A 19,564-nucleotide genomic window follows, 5' to 3' on the forward strand; every position below is an offset into this window, starting at 1 on the left:
GTTTAGTGGCCTGTCCACTGGGCAGAGCTGCCGCTCAACATTAGCCTGTTGCACAGGGGTGCTGCAATGTCTGAGTCATTTGTAGCTGTAACAGGCTCTCAGACCTTTGAGTGCCAAGTGCTGGGAAGAGTGGGAGTGCTCAGGGAAGGGGTATGTCTGCCTGGCCTTGGGGAAGAGCAGCTCAAGCTCATTCTGGCAGAATCAAGTGATGGGCTGTGACCAGAGAGAGGGTTTCACTTCCCACTCCCAGACAGAAATATCTCGAGTGACAGCCCTTATTAAAATCTGGAGTGATATTTTTAACCAGCACCGGGTGAAAAAGTACAGAGGCTTCCTTTGAAAGTGCACCCACTGTGACTTCGAGCTGGGAAGGGCTGAGCAGCTGTTCTGATGGTGGAGGGGGGTCTGGCCCCCCTGCCACTGCAGCTGCTTCCTGAACTTGTGCCACCATGGGCTTCCTAGGGGCCAACTTTGAAATGAATCCAGTCAGGTGGCAGCCCAGCTCCCAGCAAATAGGTGCATCCCATTAGCACCTCATTGGGCATTCATGCCCTCCTGCCTTCCCTACTGCAAATCCCTCGGTCCCCAGCTACCTGCCACCTTCCCATGCACACAGCAGGGGTGGGTCATCGCCACCCTCACACAAGTGACCTTTAGGGACCTAGCCCTTGGCGCCACAGATGCTCCCTCCTCCTCGGCTCCCACTGAAGCCAGCAAAAGTTGCCCCATTATCAAAGACAAAACTCCTACTGACTTCAGCATGGGCAGGGTTTAATCTCCACAGACTCACCCCGTCTGACCTGCCGGCTCACTCTGCAGAGGGGAGATCCAGGCTCTGCCCATGGTGCAGCTGAAACTGTGTGAGCGACTCCTGTGAGGTGACAGGGACCGTGGCTCCCAGTGACCCGGGCAGGGGTTTGGGACCACCCAGTGCTTCTGAGGGATGCTCAGCACCATGCACCCCGTGCCCCTTGTGGCCTGGATTTTGAAAGTGCTGAGCTCTTAACAGCTCCTATTGGCTCCTGTGGGCCATGTGGGTGGTCAGCACACTGGGGACAAGGCCAAGAAAAGGCAGAAGTGACGGAGGAACCCGGAGGGATGGAGCTGCACCACCGCCACCATCTTGGCCAACGCCAGGGATGGAACCAGGCATCTTAACAACGAAAAGCATGAACTGCTCGAGCTTGAGAACCAGCCTGCACACCTTGTGCTGTAACAGACCCACATCCTCTGTGGGCTAGACACAGTGTGGGAATGCCTAATGCATGATGACCAATGGGTTATGGTAGCTCTTTTCTCCCTCAGAACTGCCCCGGCAAGGTGCTGGGGTGGCCTTGTGTTCCCAGATCTTTTGGGATGTCAGATCAGAGGCCTGGTGCCGGGCAGCTGCTGTTGTTATAGAGGGCTGCTGCTCTCGGCACAGCCGTGCGGGGCTGGGAAAAATCTGCGTGGGTGCTGTGAGGCAGATGGAAAGCTAAGACGGAGAACAAGCCAGCCCTGATACTGGACTGAATGTTCAGTCCCTGGAGATGTGTTAGCTCTGGGGTCCTGGCCAAACATCACCCTAAAACCCAACTGCTGATTCAACCGCGTGGGGGACTCTCCTTCACTTCCTGTCCTGCCCTGCTGCTTTGCATGGCTAAACAGCTGGCCATCCCACCGACAAAGGGATTCATCTGCACTGGCGTGGCCGAGGACACTAGGGCAGCTCCAGATTTGCCCTAACTTGTGTCCCTGCTTTAGTGACGCCCCCCCGGGGCTTTACAGGGGAGCAGAATCGCTGCGCTGCAGTTCTGCCTCAGCCACACCCCCTCCAATCTACCCCCAGCCCACTGCAGGATGCCCGAGGCTAGAGCAGGGCCTGTCTATGACGGGGATATTCTTCACTTCCCTGTAGTGCCATTTGCACCAGCCTAGCTGGCACAAACGAGCCATCGTACACCGTCCAATCCGGCCCGATGCGCTCCGTGCTCGGGTTTTGTTGCTCAGTGGGGTGTGTAATACTCCCCCAATGCAAGGCGCTGGCAATAGCTTCAGCAGCCGCATTGCGACTGCTAGTGTTGTTCACTGGCTCCCTGTCCCACAGCCGCCCTTTTGCAATGCTAGCCACTGTGTGGGCGCCCAGCGTGACTGAACTTTGAAGATGATATAAGAGAGAGAAACCACAGAAAGGTCCTGGATGATTAAACCCCATGCACCATTTCTCAGAAGCAATTCTCAGCGTCCGCCATTCGGCTCCTGTGGCAACTGAGCCGTCTCCGAGGCTCGCTCTGAAATGAATGTGGAGGGAGCTGGGAGACAGTGTGAGAAAGCCCAAAAGTGCCCTTTCTCCTTTTCTAGATGACAAAGGCTGTCTGCCAGCAGGGCGGACTCTGCACCGGTGCCTGGGAATTCATCTCGCAACTGAGGCTCTGCCCATGAGGAGCTCTGTGTGTGTGTGTGTGTATGGGTGTGCGTACACTGGATAGGGGCCAGGGGAATTAGGAAATGGAGGGATATACAGCTCCACAACAGGGGCTAATATGCTTCTGAGCCACCTGTAGGACGTGGCTCTCCTTTTCTATCCACTGACACTTGGATCCATGAACCCCGTGAACCCTGTTCGCCAGAACTCAGGGCTCAGAACTCGGGACTGGCCATCAGCTCCGTCACTGACTCTCTCCATGACCATGGACAAGTCTCTTCCTTGCTCTGTGCCTCAGTTTCCCACTCTGGAAATTGGGTTTAGTAATAGCTGCCTCCTATGGAAGGGGAGGAGGATGAGCCAATCAGGCTCTGCAAAGGCCTGGGGTGAAAGTGCAACACATCATGAGATGTGTGAGGAGGGGAACACCACTGACATGACAGGCTGCATTCTAGGGAAAGGTCTGTCTACAGTACTCATATGAGCTCTACTACCAGAGTACCCAAGTATTTCACAGAGCATAATACATGTATCTTCACAACACCCCTGCAAGGCAGGGCAGGGCTTTTGTGCCCATGGTCCAGATGGGCAATGGAGGCATGGAGAGGCCAAGTGATTTGCCCAAGGGTCCACAAGAAGTCTGTGGCAGAGCAGGGTCTAGAATCCAGGTCTGCCAAGTGTTAAACTAGTGTCCTAACCACTGGACAACCCTAGCTCGGTGTCTTGGGATGCTGCTCCCCTTCCCCCTGTAAGGCACTACAGGGGAGGCAGTATGGCCTAGTAGACAGAGCATTGGGCTGGGTCTCAGAAGATCTGGGTGCTCAACTGCTGGCCTGCTGGGTGACCTTGAGCAAATTTCTTCTCCCTCACTGGGCCTCAGTTTCCCCACCTGCGGATAATAATAATGACTTTCTTTGGAGGGGGGCTCTTTGAAATCTACAGATGAAAAACACTATAGAAGAGGTAGGCATTGTTATTACCACAGGCTCTTATCTGGGTTGAATTTAGGTGGGGATGGAGGGCGAACAAGCTCAAGAGGAGCTGCTGCTCCCGCCCTCCCGCCCCAGCACTGGCCCACTGAACATGGAGTCCCAGGATACATGCTGCTGCACTGAGACCAGTCAGCTCACCCAGGAGACAACTCTGTGGCTCCTTTCTTTCTGGTTTTGTTTTGTTTTTAAAGTCAATGTTCATCAGAAAAAGTAGTCAGGGGACGACTGCCTCCATCACCATGGCAACAGCAGCCGCACCTGCGGGACCCAGGGTTCAGATCAGTGACATCAAAGAGCCGAGAAGCTGCAGAGACGCAGCCTCCCCCCAGTCTGTGGTTTATGAGAATTTGACTAACTCTCTCCACTCTGAGGGGCAGGGGCGAAGGTGGGGGGGTGGTTTAACCCAGGGAAGAGAGAGAGACAGCGGGAACAATTGCTGTTACAGCGTTGCTAACGCGGAGTGTTCAAAAACCGTGGATCAGGCCCTGTAAAAATCATTACATTGGCTTAAAAATCATGAGGTTTTTTTAATACCCCCACCCCACATATTTGGGGGTGTCTTTGCCATCTGGTGTTCGAGCACAAGGGTCAGGTTTTTGAACTTTGACCTGTAACCACGAGGGCTAGAAACTGATCCTTTAAAAAAATTAAAAGCTGAGATCGGCGGCTTTATGCAAAGCATCAAATACCACGATACGATCATGACATTACCATGTCTCCGTTGAGGCAGCCATGAAACCCCTGAGTGCAACAAGCAGGTGGGCTAGAGTAAATAGAAGATAATAACCTAACATTGCTTTGTTGAAATGGTCAGGGACAAGCACAGTGAGGCACAAAGTTAGTTCACTTTGTGCACAAACAGGCTGTCCTTTAATGGAGTATGTGTAGACTAACGGAAAAGCAGTCCCCAACGGCTGGCTGCCAGTTACCCTTCTATGCCTTTCATCCCACTGCTAGCAGCAGGGGGGCGGGCAGGGAGCTTGCCATGAACTTTTACTATCTCTGGCTCTGCTGTGGGAGGAGGGACACTGGCAGCGTCCTGTCTGCAGCCCTCCCAGAAATGGGAACTCAAACTACATCAGTGCAGGGGAGGCTGCCATTTATGAAAGGGGGAGGCCCCCTCTGGAAAGGAAGCAGTGAAAGGGGAGTGTGGGCTCTCTCTCCACCTCATGAATCATCACCAGCAATAGAGGTTGCCCTTGGAGCGTGATGAGTGGAGCTGGAGAAAGAAGGTCAGGTTTCAGCAGGGGCCTAGTTCAGTGTGAAAGCAGGAAGTTGCTGAGGGATACAAGCTGGCCCCTGCAAAGATCTCTCCCCTACCATTCTGCCTGCCTTCTGCACCTCTTATTGCTAACGATAGACACTACTGTCCAAATTCAGCCTTTTGGGTGACGCCTCTGCGATCACAGAGGGGATCCTGAGTGGCTGCATCTGCCCCAGGGACATTTGTCAGTGTTTTCCAATGGCGAATGCAGTGGGCCTGCTGAATGATTAGCACATAACTGTGTCGAGGACCTAGATGGAATGGGATCCAGTGAATTCACCTCTGCAGTGCTAGTAGAAGTCAAAAGCTGCAAAGGCCTTTGTTTTGTTGCGAGAATAAAGGCGTCTGACCCTGAGACAAGCACGCAAGCAGCAGATCTGCTGAGCAAGAAAGAGCCATTTTTATAGAGTCACTTTCCCCTGTTCTCCTGGGTGGAATCTTGCCAGGCTCTCTGTGTCCAAGCGGAACTATGGGTAAAATGCCAGCCCCATCAAAGTCAATGACAAAACTCCCATTGGCTCAATGGGGCTAGGATTTCACTCCCAGAGTCCCAGTCGTGGCAGGGGTCAAGGAGAAAGTGACACTCCAGGAGACCACTGCACGTGCTGAACGGGTAGATTATGGCAGGGGAGAGAGAGTGGGTTTTTTGCCTTCCCCTGAAGCATTAGGTGGATATCAGACTCGGTGCGCCACATTTGGGATTGCGAATCTTATGTTTTCATGGGAGCACTGGGCACCCTCTATTGGGGGAGTGTATCCTGCCCGTGATAGTCTAATACAAGGTTTCTCAACCTGTGGGTCACAACCTAAAATTGGATCTCCAGAACACGTCAAAGGGTCAAGGGGCTGCCTGGGCTCACCTCCCCACTCTGGGTGCTGTGACCTGGTGCAGCGGGTCATGCCGCCACTCAGGTTTGGCCCAGCTGCCCCTCTGTCATGATGATGGGGGAGGCAGGTGGGCCAAATTTGAGGGAGTGGTCGCAATGCCACTCACACAAATTTGGCCTGGCCAGCTGCCCCACATCAGGGGGCTGAGCCCAGCCAGCCCAGCAGGACAGGAGCTGGGAGGGAACAGTTGATATCACACTCTCTGGTAAGTATTGCCCCCACACAATGTACTGCACCCCCAAGCTGGACAACACCCCATCTTCCATACCCCCATCCTGCACCCCAGGACCTCCGAATGGGGACCCCAAGGTACATCTCCCACAAAGACCCCTCTGTCATACCACCCTTCCGGATCCCCAGCTCTTCCTCCACTGCCACCCCAGCCCCTCCTGCCCCCCGACTCCTTCCCCCAACCTCCCCATCTTACTTACCCCCAGGACCCCAAATCCACCCACCCTTTTACCGTCTGCCCCCCATGGACATTTAGGGGTTGTGTGTTTTGGGGGATAATCAGCTCATTGTCCTTCCCCCGGACCCCTCTGTCCCCATAACCTCCCCCAGCCTCTTACTGTCCCCCCACACCCTGCTACCCCCCCATTCCTTCCCCATCCCCCTCCAGAAGCCCCAACTTCGTTCTCACTATACCCCCAGGTGCCCCAATCTCCCCACTTCACCTCCAAGCCCCCAAATCCCCCCTTACTCTCTGCCTCCCATGTGCCGTGAGGGGGCTTTGTAGTATTAGGGGGGTGTCTTATCTCACTGCCCCTCTCCTCAGTTGCTGGAGGGGGATATGCCCCAGCTGTTCACATCTGGATGGAGCACTTGGAATTTTAGTTCTGAGACTCTCCCCCTCACTGAATCCTGCAGGGGGAAGAGCATCCGGTCTGGGGGAGCAGGGGGTATCTCCGGGTTGTGACAGACCATGCATCAAGATTTACAAATGGGTCCTTCACTCCAAATGGTTGAGAGCCACTGGCCTAATGGGTGTTTTCCCCTATTGTGATCCTATCTACGCCAGACATTTGCGTGGCCACCATCTTTCCTGCCTTCAGAACTTGTGAAAATCACTCCTTGGTCAGCCAGATGAGCAGAAGGCATCCTCCACCCCCCCACTTCCAAAGGTGCTAGTACACTCCCAGACCTTATTTGCTACAGATGGAGTGTCAACAAAGTTTTATGGTACACGAACCATGCATTTATCTTGTAATCTAAAGTGATTAATTAATGAACAATTCATTCACGGCTGCAGTGGAAATCAAAGGTCATGATAATAACAGGGACCATGCAATGGGGGGAAAGGTTTGCTCCACTGGATCAGAGAAACCATCCGTCAGAGTCTGCTTTCTTACCTCCGGTAGCTTCAAAGAAAGGAGGAGGAATCCTCATGCACCAAACAAATAGGTGAGGGGCCATCTGGAGAACAGAAAGTGTCCTAGCAACCTGACAGTTATACCACCTGCACCTCACGCACCCTAGGAAGCATGGGGCGTGCTTGTGAATATTCCCCACTCTTGAGGAGTAGGCTGTGAAGGATCATGTCAGACCCAGGCCCGTAGGTCCTGCTCAGGCTGGGGCCACAGCAGCTCACGAGAATCAGTGGCAAAGGGGGCTAGCGGAACTCTAGCTCACAAAGGACTCTGCCCACAAAGCTCCTGACTGGGGGAGACATCTGTGGTCTGAGCATTGCCAGGGGCCCGATGGGTCTGGGTTGGGGACCCATGGGGTTTGAGAAAGAAAAGGGGTAGGGAGGAGGTGGGGTCATGGGCAACTGCGCCTTCTCTACACCAGCCTGCACTAGTGGGAGTAACCTGCAGTTCCCTCCTTGCACACGAGTAGGCAGCAGTGAGAGAGATTTCCCTATTTGAGGCACAATATCTCCAGCCCTCTATCATCCCTAAGCAGGGTTGTGGCATGAAAGATATAATCTAGTCCTAAATTGCTGAATGGACGTGTGTACAAACGTGTGGGTATGTGTGTGCACAGGGGTGCGTGCATGTGTATTCATATATGTGGCTAGATCCGCAGATGATGTAAGTGGAGCTATGCCAGTTTACACTGGCTAAGTATCTGGTCCATAGTAACATAAACCTTGGAGACAAAAATAATAAATTAACACAATGCTTTGCATTTTCATAGGTTCTAAGGCCAGAAGGGAATATTGCGACCATCCATTCTGACCTCCTGTATAATACAGGCTACAGAACTTCCCCAAAATAATTCCTAGAGCATATATTTTAGAAAAACATCCAATCTTGATTTTAAATTTGTCAATGATAAAGAATTCACCACTACCTTTGGAAATTACCCTCATTGTTAAAAACTGTGCCTTATTTCCAGTCTTGAATTTATCGGGTCTCAATGTGCAGCCTATTGGATTACGTTATACCTTTGTCTGATAGACAGAAGAGCCCATTATCAAAGATTTGTTTCCCCTGTAGGTACTAATAAACTGTGATCGAGTCACCCATTAACCTGCTGTTTGTTAAGCTGAACATGTTGAGCTCTTTCAGTCTATTGCTATAAGGCAGGTTTTCTAATCCTTTAGTCATTCTCATGGCTCTTCTGTGAACCCTCTCCAATTTATCAACATTCTTCTTGAATTATGGAAGTGGACCAGAAATGCATACGATATTCCAGTAGTGGTTACACCAGTGCCTAATACCTATGCCTTTACATTTAGCTGTATTACATGGCATATTGTTTGCTTGTACCCAGCTTACTAAGTGATACAGATCTCTCTATATCAGTAACTGTCTGCAGACTTTATCAGTGGTGATTTTATAAATATGTCATTCTCCCCAGTCATTCATAAATATGGTAAATAGTATAGGGCCAACAACCAGACCCTGCAGGACCCCACTAGAAACACATCTTTATAATTATATTTTGAGACCAATCAATTAGCCAGTTTTTAATCCATTTAATGTACGTCATGTTAATTTTATACTATTCCAGTTTTCTAATCAAAATATTGTGCTGTACCAAGTCATACGCCTTACAGAAGTCTAAGTATATTACATCAACACTATTACCTTTATCAAGTAAATCTGTTATCTCATCAAAATATATTAAGTTAGTCTGACAGGATCTATTACCCACAAAGGCACACTGATTGGCATTAATTCTTTATTAATCGAGTCCCATAGAAGTTGGGCCATTATCTTTCCTAGGATCAATGTCAGACTGACAGGCCTCTAATTACTCAGGTCATCCCATTTACCCTCTTTAACTCGAGGCACAACATTCGCTTTCTTCCCGTCTTCTGGAACTTCCTCAGTGTCCCAAGAGTTATTGAAAATCAACATTAATGGTCCAGCAAGCTCCTCAGCCAGCTCTTTTAAAAGTCTTGTATACAAGTTATCTGGACCTGCTGATTTAAAAATATCTAACTTTGAAATATTTATTTGCTTTAGCAACCTAAGGTAGTGGTAGCTCATGTAGAGAGGTTTTAGCTTAGTAACTCTTGAAAGGAAAGTGTGTTCTTCTAAAAACAATTGTCTGTCGGGACTTTCCTTTCATTGGCGAGTCTGCGTGTTACAATTGTTAGTTACTGTTCTGCACTCTCGCTCCCCGGAGAATTTCACTAGCTGCACAGGTGCAATGGTTTGCTGATATGCAAATGGCAATACAAATATAACCTTCCTCTGATGGAATGTCTCTATGTTAGCCTCATGACAGCACATGGGCCAGGAAAAGGAGAAAGAGAGTGATTCCCTTGAGGGCCTTGGTCTGATAACTTGTGAAGGTAAACTTCCTTCGCCAGGGTGCAGTTTGTCTGGTATGGACCCGCTCTTGCCAGTGTGGTAACATGCATCCTTTATGCTTGACTGAATTGTTTTACATAGGGCTTGAAGTCAATGGGAGCATTCTCGTAATTGCTACTCACTGTAAGGGCGGCATGGGCCCATGGTATTAGTGATTGTGTCCAGGCATACTTTTTAACTAAGAACTAGCTTTTCCGAAGAGCTCAGCAAGTTGAGTGCTGAGCTTTTTTGAAAATGTGGTCCTTATTTGGGTGCCACAATGGGAGCTGGGCCAATTGCGGATGCTGAGCACTTGAAAATCTGGTCCTGTATGTGTAGTGATGTTTTTTTTTTTAATGTCTCCTAAATAGGGAATGATAACTGTTTGCACATCTATAGTGTCTTTCATCAAAGCAGCTCAACGTGCTTTACAAACACTTAAGGGTCCAATCCTGTTTGCAATGAAGTCAATGGGAGTTTCATAATTAACTTCAGTGGAAACAGGCATAGCCTATATTTAAGCCTAGCAATTTACCTTTCTCGCCACACACCCCAGTGGGGTAGATATTATTATCTCCCTGTAACAGAGTGATAGGGAAGCAAGTTTTCCCAGGCCACATACAAATATAGCTTCAGAGGGAACTAATTTACAGTACATAAGCAGCTCAAACTACCTCCTTTGCTCACCTATAGATAATTGCCCTGATCCAAAGCCTACTGAAATAAATGGAAAGACTCCCATTGACTTCAATGGGCTTTTGACCAGGTCCTAAAAAAACAGAAGAGGCAAGCAACATAAATTTACTTGAAGTGAATAATGTTTTGGTGTCCAAGGGCCTTGAAATGTACTGCTGCTAACTTCATTTGGAGGTGCTGAATGCTCCAGAAATGGAGGATTAAAGGACTTTGATCAGAGACTGCATGGCTCAAGGGGTTAGTGATAGGCTGGGAGACTTTTAGGGTTCCAGTTCAGATCCAGCCCAGGACATTAATGAGTGACCCAGTTACCATGTGATGACCATTCAGTAGCCCACATGGAATGAGTCTGGTGATCTTTGTATGGTTTCCAGTGTGTAGCTAGCTGAGTGTTTCACTAATTGGCCTTCTCACTGGCAGTCTCTGCAGAGAGACCAAAGACAGAACGTCTGTCACCACTAGCCCTGTTACCTTCTGCGAAATAGGGTAGAGACAGTCTTGCAAAAAGCATGAGCACATTAAAACATTCAAATGATGCGGTTTAATGCTGTGTACACTTTTTTAGGATTTTCATGCATTATAAAGCATGTTTGAACACTACAGGCAAAATGAGTTCTTCCATGTTCTATCACAATTACAGTATATCAAAAGATAAGGATCTCTCTGTCCTAACATCAACTCAACACCTTTATAAACCTTATGTTTATGCGTTTCTGGTTCCAGGCACATGAATATTTTTTTCCATTGTCAAAAGAATTATTTTTATTAAAAGAAAAGCCACAATGAAGATACATTAAAAATTAAAACAGAGTTTGCTTCTTAACATTTTGCTCACTGTTCTAAACCTGCCAGTACTGCTACATTTCAAAAACTGGAAATTATTTAGATAATTCTTTAAGGCTTAGTGTGAAAGTTTCGCAGCAAAATGGGGAAACTATTTACAGTTGTTTAGGTTTTACTGGGTGGTGGGAAGGAAGTAGGTGACTCTAAAGAAGAAAATGCATTGACTTTTTCTTTTCTCTCTTCTGTTAAGCTGGTCCAGTTTATTGTGGTGAAAAGTGTCAAGAGGGAATGAAGTAAGTGTGAACAAGTGTGAAGTTGTTAAAACAGGTGCTAAAAAAGGGCCTGCTGGCTGTCCTAGTATTAGCTTGAAATGCTACTTCTTCCACAACTTGTTACTGAGGCTTCCCTCTAACTGATGTGCTCTAGAGCAGTGCTTCTCAAGCTATCTGATGGGGGGGGACCAGCCATTTTTTTTCCCAATGCGCGTGCAGACCGGCAGCCGGTCGGCGGACCACCACTTTCAGCAGCACTGCTCTAGAGAGTTAGGTGCAGCTCTAGTCTTTCAGAGACTCCTGGATACTTGAGCCTTCCACAGAACTCCCCAGGGGCATAGAAGACTAAAGTGTTTGTTCTTAAAGCACTTTTAAAAAAGAAGCTGGGAATTATGGGCTGACTGTAACCTTCACCCCACTGTTTTTTTGGTGCAGAAAGCACTAAAGGTAGCAGAAGTGACACAGTTCCACTTCCTGAGGTGGAGCAAGCCAAGGACTAGCTGTCATGGGGAACTCTACCCCATGTGCTCACTGCATAGTTCTATTCCACAGTGCCAGCAATACGGAAGGAAGGAAGGAAGGAAGGAGGCAGGGGCATGCAGGCACAGGCTCCGACTAAATAATGGAGCTACCACTACAAGAATCTACAGGTCTAAACATCACACCCAGGAGCACCAGCTGTTACTACAGCCTTTCCCTGTAACTGTGGCAACAGATTAGCCACCCAACCACTCCACACTTCTGGATTAAGGGGGAGAGTAGTCCTTTCCATTTTAGGTATTTCTATACTGCCCCTCACTCTAGTAGCCAAGTGCTTTTAAAGGCCTGTGCAATGCCTGTTTAGGCTTTGCATGAAGAGTGTGAAGGTGAAAAGCCTTTTGACCCTATAACCATGTAAAGTCACTTAAGGTCACCAGGCAGTATGTGTAGATAAATGGAATTTCTATTCTTCAAATCCACTGCTAACATTTACAGTGTACTTTATTTTCCACTGGAAAATCAACTAGTTCACAGGGAGCAAGAACCCCACTATCTCCAAGGCCAACCTGGCTTCAGTAACATAGAGCCGAAAGAATGGAGATTCTTAAAACACTGGGTGACAAAGTAAGGACCAGACTCTGCCTTCAGAAATATGCAAACAAAAGTCCCAGAAAATTTGGTAGGAATTACTTGTGTATATCCCAGGGCAGAATTTGGCCTGTTATTCATCTTTATGTGCCTATCCTTGATTTGCTTGGAACGCGGGGAATGTGCAGTCTAAATCCAAAAGGTCAAACAAGGCTCCTTTTTTTGTGTATATATATATATATATATATATATATATATATAAAATTTATACATCAACTACCAGTATATACTATACTGATATAGTTTTTCCACAATTAAAAGAGTAGCCTATATTATAGTTAAATCTCTACATTTAACAGAGTTATATTAAGAAACTATTTAACATTCTGTTAACCACAGCCATCAAGCTCATTCTTAAGGGTATAACACATAACCTGCATATTGACCATAAGTTTCATCACAATTTCTTGATTTATAAATATGATAGATTAAAGCTTAGTAAGACAAAAATTCTCAACATTTGGAAGCTAGGGGCTGCCTATCTGAATTAATTTGTCTTAATTAAATACAAAAATTTATTCAACATATAGAGCATTATTATTACGTGTGTTTTGTAGCATCTAAAAGCACCAATCAGGGATCAAGGCCCCATAATGCTAGGCCTTTTACGAACACAGAATTGCATTACATCTATTTGTTATATCTGCTGAGACTTCTTTAGCAATTACAAATATTAGACATTCTTTTTGTAGGTCTGTCCTTCAAAAATTCAATAAAATATTAAACAAAAAATAAAATTTATTCCTTAATGATACAATACAATTTGAAAAACCATATCAATGTTTTGTATGTGTGCAATTTATCAATTTATTAGTAAGAATTGACTGAGACAGAGAAAACTGTTGATCAGGCTGCATTTCAGAAAACTGTCTATGCAAAATGTGTTTTCATACTGAAATCAACTGAACCAGCAGTGTTAAAATAGGCCAGTAGAACAAATTAGGCTAGCAACAGTTTGCAAAGGTTTTTCATTTTGCAGTTCAGGTAATTTTGCAAAGTCATCAATGGGTTTTTCAACTCTGGCGTTTGAACTCTTTGCAGCAGGGGTTGGCAAAATGTATCTTGCAAGCTAAATGTGACTCTCAGCAGCCAACGTTGTGATCCACCTTCTTTCTGATAAACAGACATGGCCAAAACAGACTACTTGCTTCACCATGCAATCTTTCCTCTTGATCCAGTGGAAGGCTGCTGAGATCAAGATGGAGCACTGCAAGATGCGATCTTTAGTGTCTGTGAGCTACCCCTCCATATTAAAGATGAGGTAAGCGTCAATCTGCTCAATTTTATGCCAATTAGGGGGCAAATCCTTTTAAATTAGGGGACAGATCCAGATTTAAATGGAAAGCAGTGGTGCTCAGCACTTTGCAGGTGTGGGCCTTATGTACTCCTCAAGCTTCAGTGCCAATATGTGACCAGCGCAGTCCTGGGCCCAAGTGGGAGTAGTCCCAAACACACACTCATGAAGTTAATGAGGATTTACATGTCAGATAAAAGGTACTCATTAAAATACACTGCTCATTGGGCCCAGAAAATGGCTATGAGCAATTTATTTTGGTGCAGTATATCTTAACAACACTTCTTTGCCTGAGTAGTGGTGAGAAAAGTCTGCCTACTAGGGGAAGATACTGTGAAACCTCTTTCAAAAAACTGTGAATGTAGCTCAAATTGAACTTTTCACAGGCGCAGTGGTTGATCGCTCACTTTATCTGGGAAATAATGGGTGGGTAGGTGGTTGAAGCCCTGCCTAGCTGAACAATGAGTGAAGAGTGGGAAAGTAAATTCTGGGCAAAGTAATCTTCAAGGATTCTATGGTGGAGTGAGAAAGAAGCTGGTGGTATTTGATGTAATATACATGCAGTAATTCAAGGTGTTTCCTGTGCTAATGACTAGGTAACACTTCACTATTTGTACTTTTTCTTATTAATCTTTCTAAATGATTTTGTTTAACCCTAATGAGAACCATTTTTTCTATGGTGTACATATATATTGATCATTTTCCCCATGAAAATACAGCCATCTTTGGAATGAAATGTAGAAACTGTTTATCAGCTCACAGTAATTTAGGACAGGAAATAAAGAAGAATACAGTATGTTTCTGCCCCACCGTTTTTAGGCAACCTCCTATTGTAAGAGACCAACTCCAAAGTATTTCCAAATATACTGAGCATGAACCTAATGTCCTATCTGATTTTACAGATCTTCTGTAAGTCAGGAGTAACTCAACTGAAGGGTTTTGTAGTAGTGCTGCGGCATGGGTGTGTTTGGGACGTAGGAGGGGCATCCACTCAGCTCACTAAAAATGTCCCTGGTAATCAGAAGTTTTCTACCACAAAGGGATTAATAAAAGTATTTTACAAATATGTATCTACAAATTGAACACAAATGGACAAAAATATCTTCCCCACTCTGCACAAAATATATATATAGACATACACTTAGCACTTATATAGTACTTTTCAACTTCATAGCATTTTACAAACATTAATTTTATTAATCTTCACACATACCCCTATCAGGCAGAGAAAATATTATCATTCCCTTTTTACACGAGGAAAATAAGTCAGGGAGAGGTGAAGTGATTTGTCCAAGATCACAGAGGGAGCCAGTGTTAGAATTCTGTATTTCCTTACACTCAGTCCTCTATTCAGAACACTAGCTCTCACTTTTGCTCCATGGAAAAAAGTAAAACATTACACAGCAGTTGACACAACACTGAAAAAGTACAAAATAAATGCTCAGACCAAATACCCACTGGATGAAAAAATCCAGCAAAACACATCTAACTCTACATTATATAAAAGATTTTAAAAAAATAAACATACACTCAGCAAAATTATCATATTCACATCTTCAGCACAATGACTAATAATACAGCTGCAGAACAATGATTAGATTAAAAGAACTATTTTAAAAACTGGCTTCAAAGTAATCGCAAATACTCATTTTGCAAAACAGCACATTTCACTCCAAGGGATATCCCCATGTAAAACCAGAAAGTGTGATTGAATTGTCCGCTCCCACACATTCTTACATGAAGATTCTCACGGTAGCTACTGCAAATTTTTGCCAGGACACTATGATTCTACTTGGCAACGCTAAATCCAAAATATATTGAGTCAACTTCTATGCTCATCTGCACAACCACCTGGCCATCAGTGAAGTTACATGGGTGTAAATGAGGGTAGCATCTGATACAATAAATTTTGAGCCGAGCGTTCCTCTCACAAAGGTGTAACACCAGTGAGAGGAGACTCGGGACCTTTATTTTCACATTCAGTACACTGTCATTAGAAAATTGCTTTCTAAATCAAAAAGTTTTCTTGTTATTTGTTCTATATGTTATCGTCTCTGTTCTCTCCCTGAGTTATAGTAACCGCAAACTGCCCAATCCTGCAGCCCTTAGATAAGCAAAAATTCCATTTGCCTTAATGAGCATTTTGTCTGCCCATTGCTATTTTAGAGACTGCTCCTGCACCAGGTGAAGTCAGTGTGAGTTTTGCTGTTGATGTCAATGGGAGCAGAATCGGGTCTTGAGTCTCATTGCAATTTTGTTCTGTTAGAAAGACACATACTTGATCCATTAATGAAAAGCAGGATTTCCTCCAGAATTTAGGGGCAAGCCAACAAATGGTCTCAATGGGTATCCCAAAAGCGTACACAGTTACAAAAACTAAAACCCCAAATAGCTCACATGGCTTATTTTGGTATTACTGAGTAAGAGATGAGGTGGGGAGAGACTTTAAAGAAAGTGAACAGAGTGGAGTAAGCAAAAGCAAAGTGTGGTGAGACAACACACTTTTAAGACTTTGGGGGAAACATTTAAAAGTTATTTGATACAATCTCCCCAGATATGTGTTTTCTGTGTTTCAATAATTTGGCCATTTTAGGAATACCTCAGGAATTGAAACACTAACAGAAAGTGTCTCTTGTGTGTTATTGGCTGGAATACAGTGGTTCTGAAAGGGCAGTAAGGATGGACAATCTTTTGTGCTGAATTTCAGCTTTTTTTATGAGAATTATCACATCAATATTTGACTTTGTATTTCACTCATAATACAGCTAGATGGCCATTTTGCTATTACTGGAAGCAAATGTTCTAACAAAAATACATGTTAAAATATTTAAAAACATCTTAAGTTGCTATAAATTTTCACAAACATAAAGTTCATACAAAATCTGTATCTGGCTATCTTTGGTATTTATATATCGTGCCAGTCACCACAGTATCTAGGCACAGATGCTACAGAATACTGCATTTTGAGTAACAAATAAAAAGCCCCATCAGTACTTTGCTACTACAAGGGACACTAACTCTTTTAGGATTGGCACAGAAAAATATTTAAGCAATTTTTTTAGTCAAATTTAAAAAACAAACAAATCTAAAACAGATCCTTTGGTCTCTTGGAAAATCAATCCTTTTACTTCAGGACCACTCTGTGCTCTCCTCGTGCTATATGTGAGGAGAATTCATATCTGTCTTGGCTTCTGTACCCACACATGTTGCATTCGAAAGGATCACGGAATCCGTGGCATCCCATATGAATGGTGAACATCACATAATCCAAAAACAAGACACGACAATGGTCACATCTGTAGACCCCAATGACATCACCTTCCTTATTGATAACCTTAAAGGCATCACGTGGGCATATGGTTGGTGGCTTGATTATGTCATATGGCCTTGGGAGCTCCTTCAAGGATTGGAGGCCATTGCGGACCTGGGAGGGGATCATTTGGTTTTGATGGTAGGTGTGATTCTGGCGCTCCTCATGGTTGCTATCAGTATCTGTGGAGTCTTGGCCACTGTTGTTTGGGGAAAGGCCTCTGTCAGAAGACAAACTTTTGTCTCTAAGGTGGGCATGGCTCTTCTCTGTATCTTGTGGATTGCCATTTGACATTTCAGAGCGGGTGAGTGGTATGGGATACAAGCTGCTGATGACAGGGACCATCTCAGAAGTGGGAGCTGGTGGGGTTTGTACAAGCGGACGCAGTGCTTCTGCTCCAAGATAGCTGATCGCATTATTTATGGCCTGGTCCATCATACGTCCTTGCATCATTTCACTTTCCTTTTCATACAAGAAACTGGAATTGTAATTAATGTCAAAGCTATGTCGCTTCTCACCTACAAGAGAGGAAAGAAACTGAATTACTGAGTGGATTGTAAAAGTATTGAAACTCTAGGATCCTTTTCTAAATAGCAGTAGGCCCTGAAAAGGAAACAGATTTGAATTTAGCTATATGCTCTTTGGGGCAGGGATGCTGTTTATGTAAGTAAATTGACTTTTTGACGCACAAGCCTATAGGAAATGGAGCAATAGAGAAGTTAGTTAAGCAACTTGCTGGCCAATCCATCACTGAGCTTGATGGTTCTGGGATTTAAGGAAAAGAGTAAAATTAGGAAAGCTCGTCAAGGATTCATTTCCTTCATCTTTACAGAAAATCATGTGAAAACTGATTCATGAAAAATAAAACAGGCAAAAAAGTCAATTAGTCAATAAACAAAATCCACAGCAGGTCCTTAAGGTTTAGAACATTCCCTCTAGCTCTTTGATCATCTCCTGAGAAATTGTACTCGTCTGTGACGGGGAGGGTAAACTGGCCACTGTCAGAAAACAGTATACTGGGCTAGATGAATCCGTGGTCTGACCCAGTATGGCTATTCTTATATTCTTATACCATTCATTGATAGATATAGATATGGATTTTATATAAATATATGATCTATTCCCCCCTTTACTCATCTCTTTCTAAATTAAGGAAGGCCCCTTCAATAAGATTACATAGGCATAATTCTGGGACGACTGCACTTAAATCTTTTTACATTTCTTTGCATGGGAGCCCTCACTTAAGCTTTCTTTTTGCAGCTCTTTTGTTCTTATTGGGCCTGATTCTTCATGATGTTACTTGGGTGTGAAACTGTAGAAGTACATTGGAGAATTACACCCATTGTATTTTAATACATTAAAATTAACAAGAATTTATGCATATTCCCAACCTAGACTGTGGCATAATATAGCTCCCCTTGGACTGGAATTGTTTCCTTTTAACTCTGTGAAGGATCTCGGATAATACAGTATTGAAAGCCATATAAGTAGAGATAATGTATTCTTTTGGAACATTACATTACATAGGGCTAGATTTTGACTATCTCTAATGCAGTCACACAGGGGAGCAAGCCCACCTCTGCCCTGACTATGTTAACGCTGCACACATTGTACTCAGCCAGGCATCAAGGGAATGGGGAGAGAGCAGAGGGGCTACACAACTGAAACGCTCCTCATACCCCTGCTAGCAAGGTATGGGACAAGGAAGGTTACTGTGGGTGGAGCCATGGCCCAAACCCTTTGTGTGCCAGGTGCAAGGAAGGAAGAAAGCTGCACTCCAAAAAAGACTGAAGTAACTCTTTTGTGGATGTCTAGAAATAAGTAACTGAATTCTGTGGTTTAAATGAAACTTATAATCTTTCATAGTTAAGAAAATGGACAAGCCTGAATGTTCACATGCAAGTGACTTGCAAACATCAGATCCACTAATCTCTGAGTTACGGTAACTTGAATAGTACAGATGTTTATCAGTCACCTGTAGACACTATGACTCAATGTATATGAAACTCACCAGGTTTCACTGCAAAGACAGCAAAACCAGAAGCTCACGTTTCTTTTATAAAACACTTTTATAAAAAAGGTTAGTGAACCACAAGAATGTAACTGCTTCCAACCCTCAGCAAAACTTGTGATCCAACTTCTATTCAGAGGGAACAACAATGGTATAACACTTTTGAATGACTCATAATACCAGTTCTAGACAAATGAAAGGTTTAATCAAAACTGAAATAAAAAAATAACAAGAGCAAAAACATACAGAATCTTACTATGAAACTCCTGTTAAAAAGCTCAGCAGTCATTGAAATAAGACATGAAACAAATGTCCTGCCCTCTTGTGGTCATTAACGATCTGGCACTACTTTTCCCAACAGAGATGTGAGCCCTCAGGACCTGTTCAAATTCCCACTTAGTTAATTCCATTCTGCTTCCCTAAGATTCCATATGATAGTTCAGTTAGATAGAATATCCTACTTCACTCCCCTGACATAAACAGGGATGTCATGTGCTGTGCACCTTTAAAAAGCTTCCATATTCCACACCATAAACAGTGGTGAGTGAATGATTCCTACATGTATTTATCAGGTTATTAAGTTTGTTTAGCACTTTGGGATTAAAGGTGTTTCATATTAAATAATATAGTAAGTGGAATTATTATTAGATCTCATTACTGAAGGCACTAAATGTCAGAAAAATTAATAAGTGTATATTCTTCCCTGCATTTACATCATACCAAATGATAACAAAACATTATAGGCAAACGGATGGAGTTCCACTGGTTTTGTTGTGTTC

General features: G+C 44.6%; 1 protein-coding gene across 2 annotated transcripts in view; it reads right to left on the reverse strand.

Moving 5' to 3' along the window:
* Positions 1-10,542: 10,542 nt before the first annotated feature.
* IKZF3 (IKAROS family zinc finger 3) overlaps positions 10,543-19,564 on the reverse strand; it is a 54,321-nt gene continuing 45,299 nt past the window's right edge. For both annotated transcript variants that reach the window (XM_077806331.1, XM_077806329.1), the window contains one exon: positions 10,543-17,292. In XM_077806331.1, the coding sequence (XP_077662457.1) occupies positions 16,589-17,292 (704 nt within the window). In that variant the 3' untranslated portion in view covers positions 10,543-16,588. The remainder of the gene's footprint in view (positions 17,293-19,564) is intronic.

This window comes from Eretmochelys imbricata, chromosome 27 (assembly GCF_965152235.1).
Source record: "Eretmochelys imbricata isolate rEreImb1 chromosome 27, rEreImb1.hap1, whole genome shotgun sequence".
Classification (NCBI taxonomy): Eukaryota; Metazoa; Chordata; order Testudines; family Cheloniidae; genus Eretmochelys; species Eretmochelys imbricata.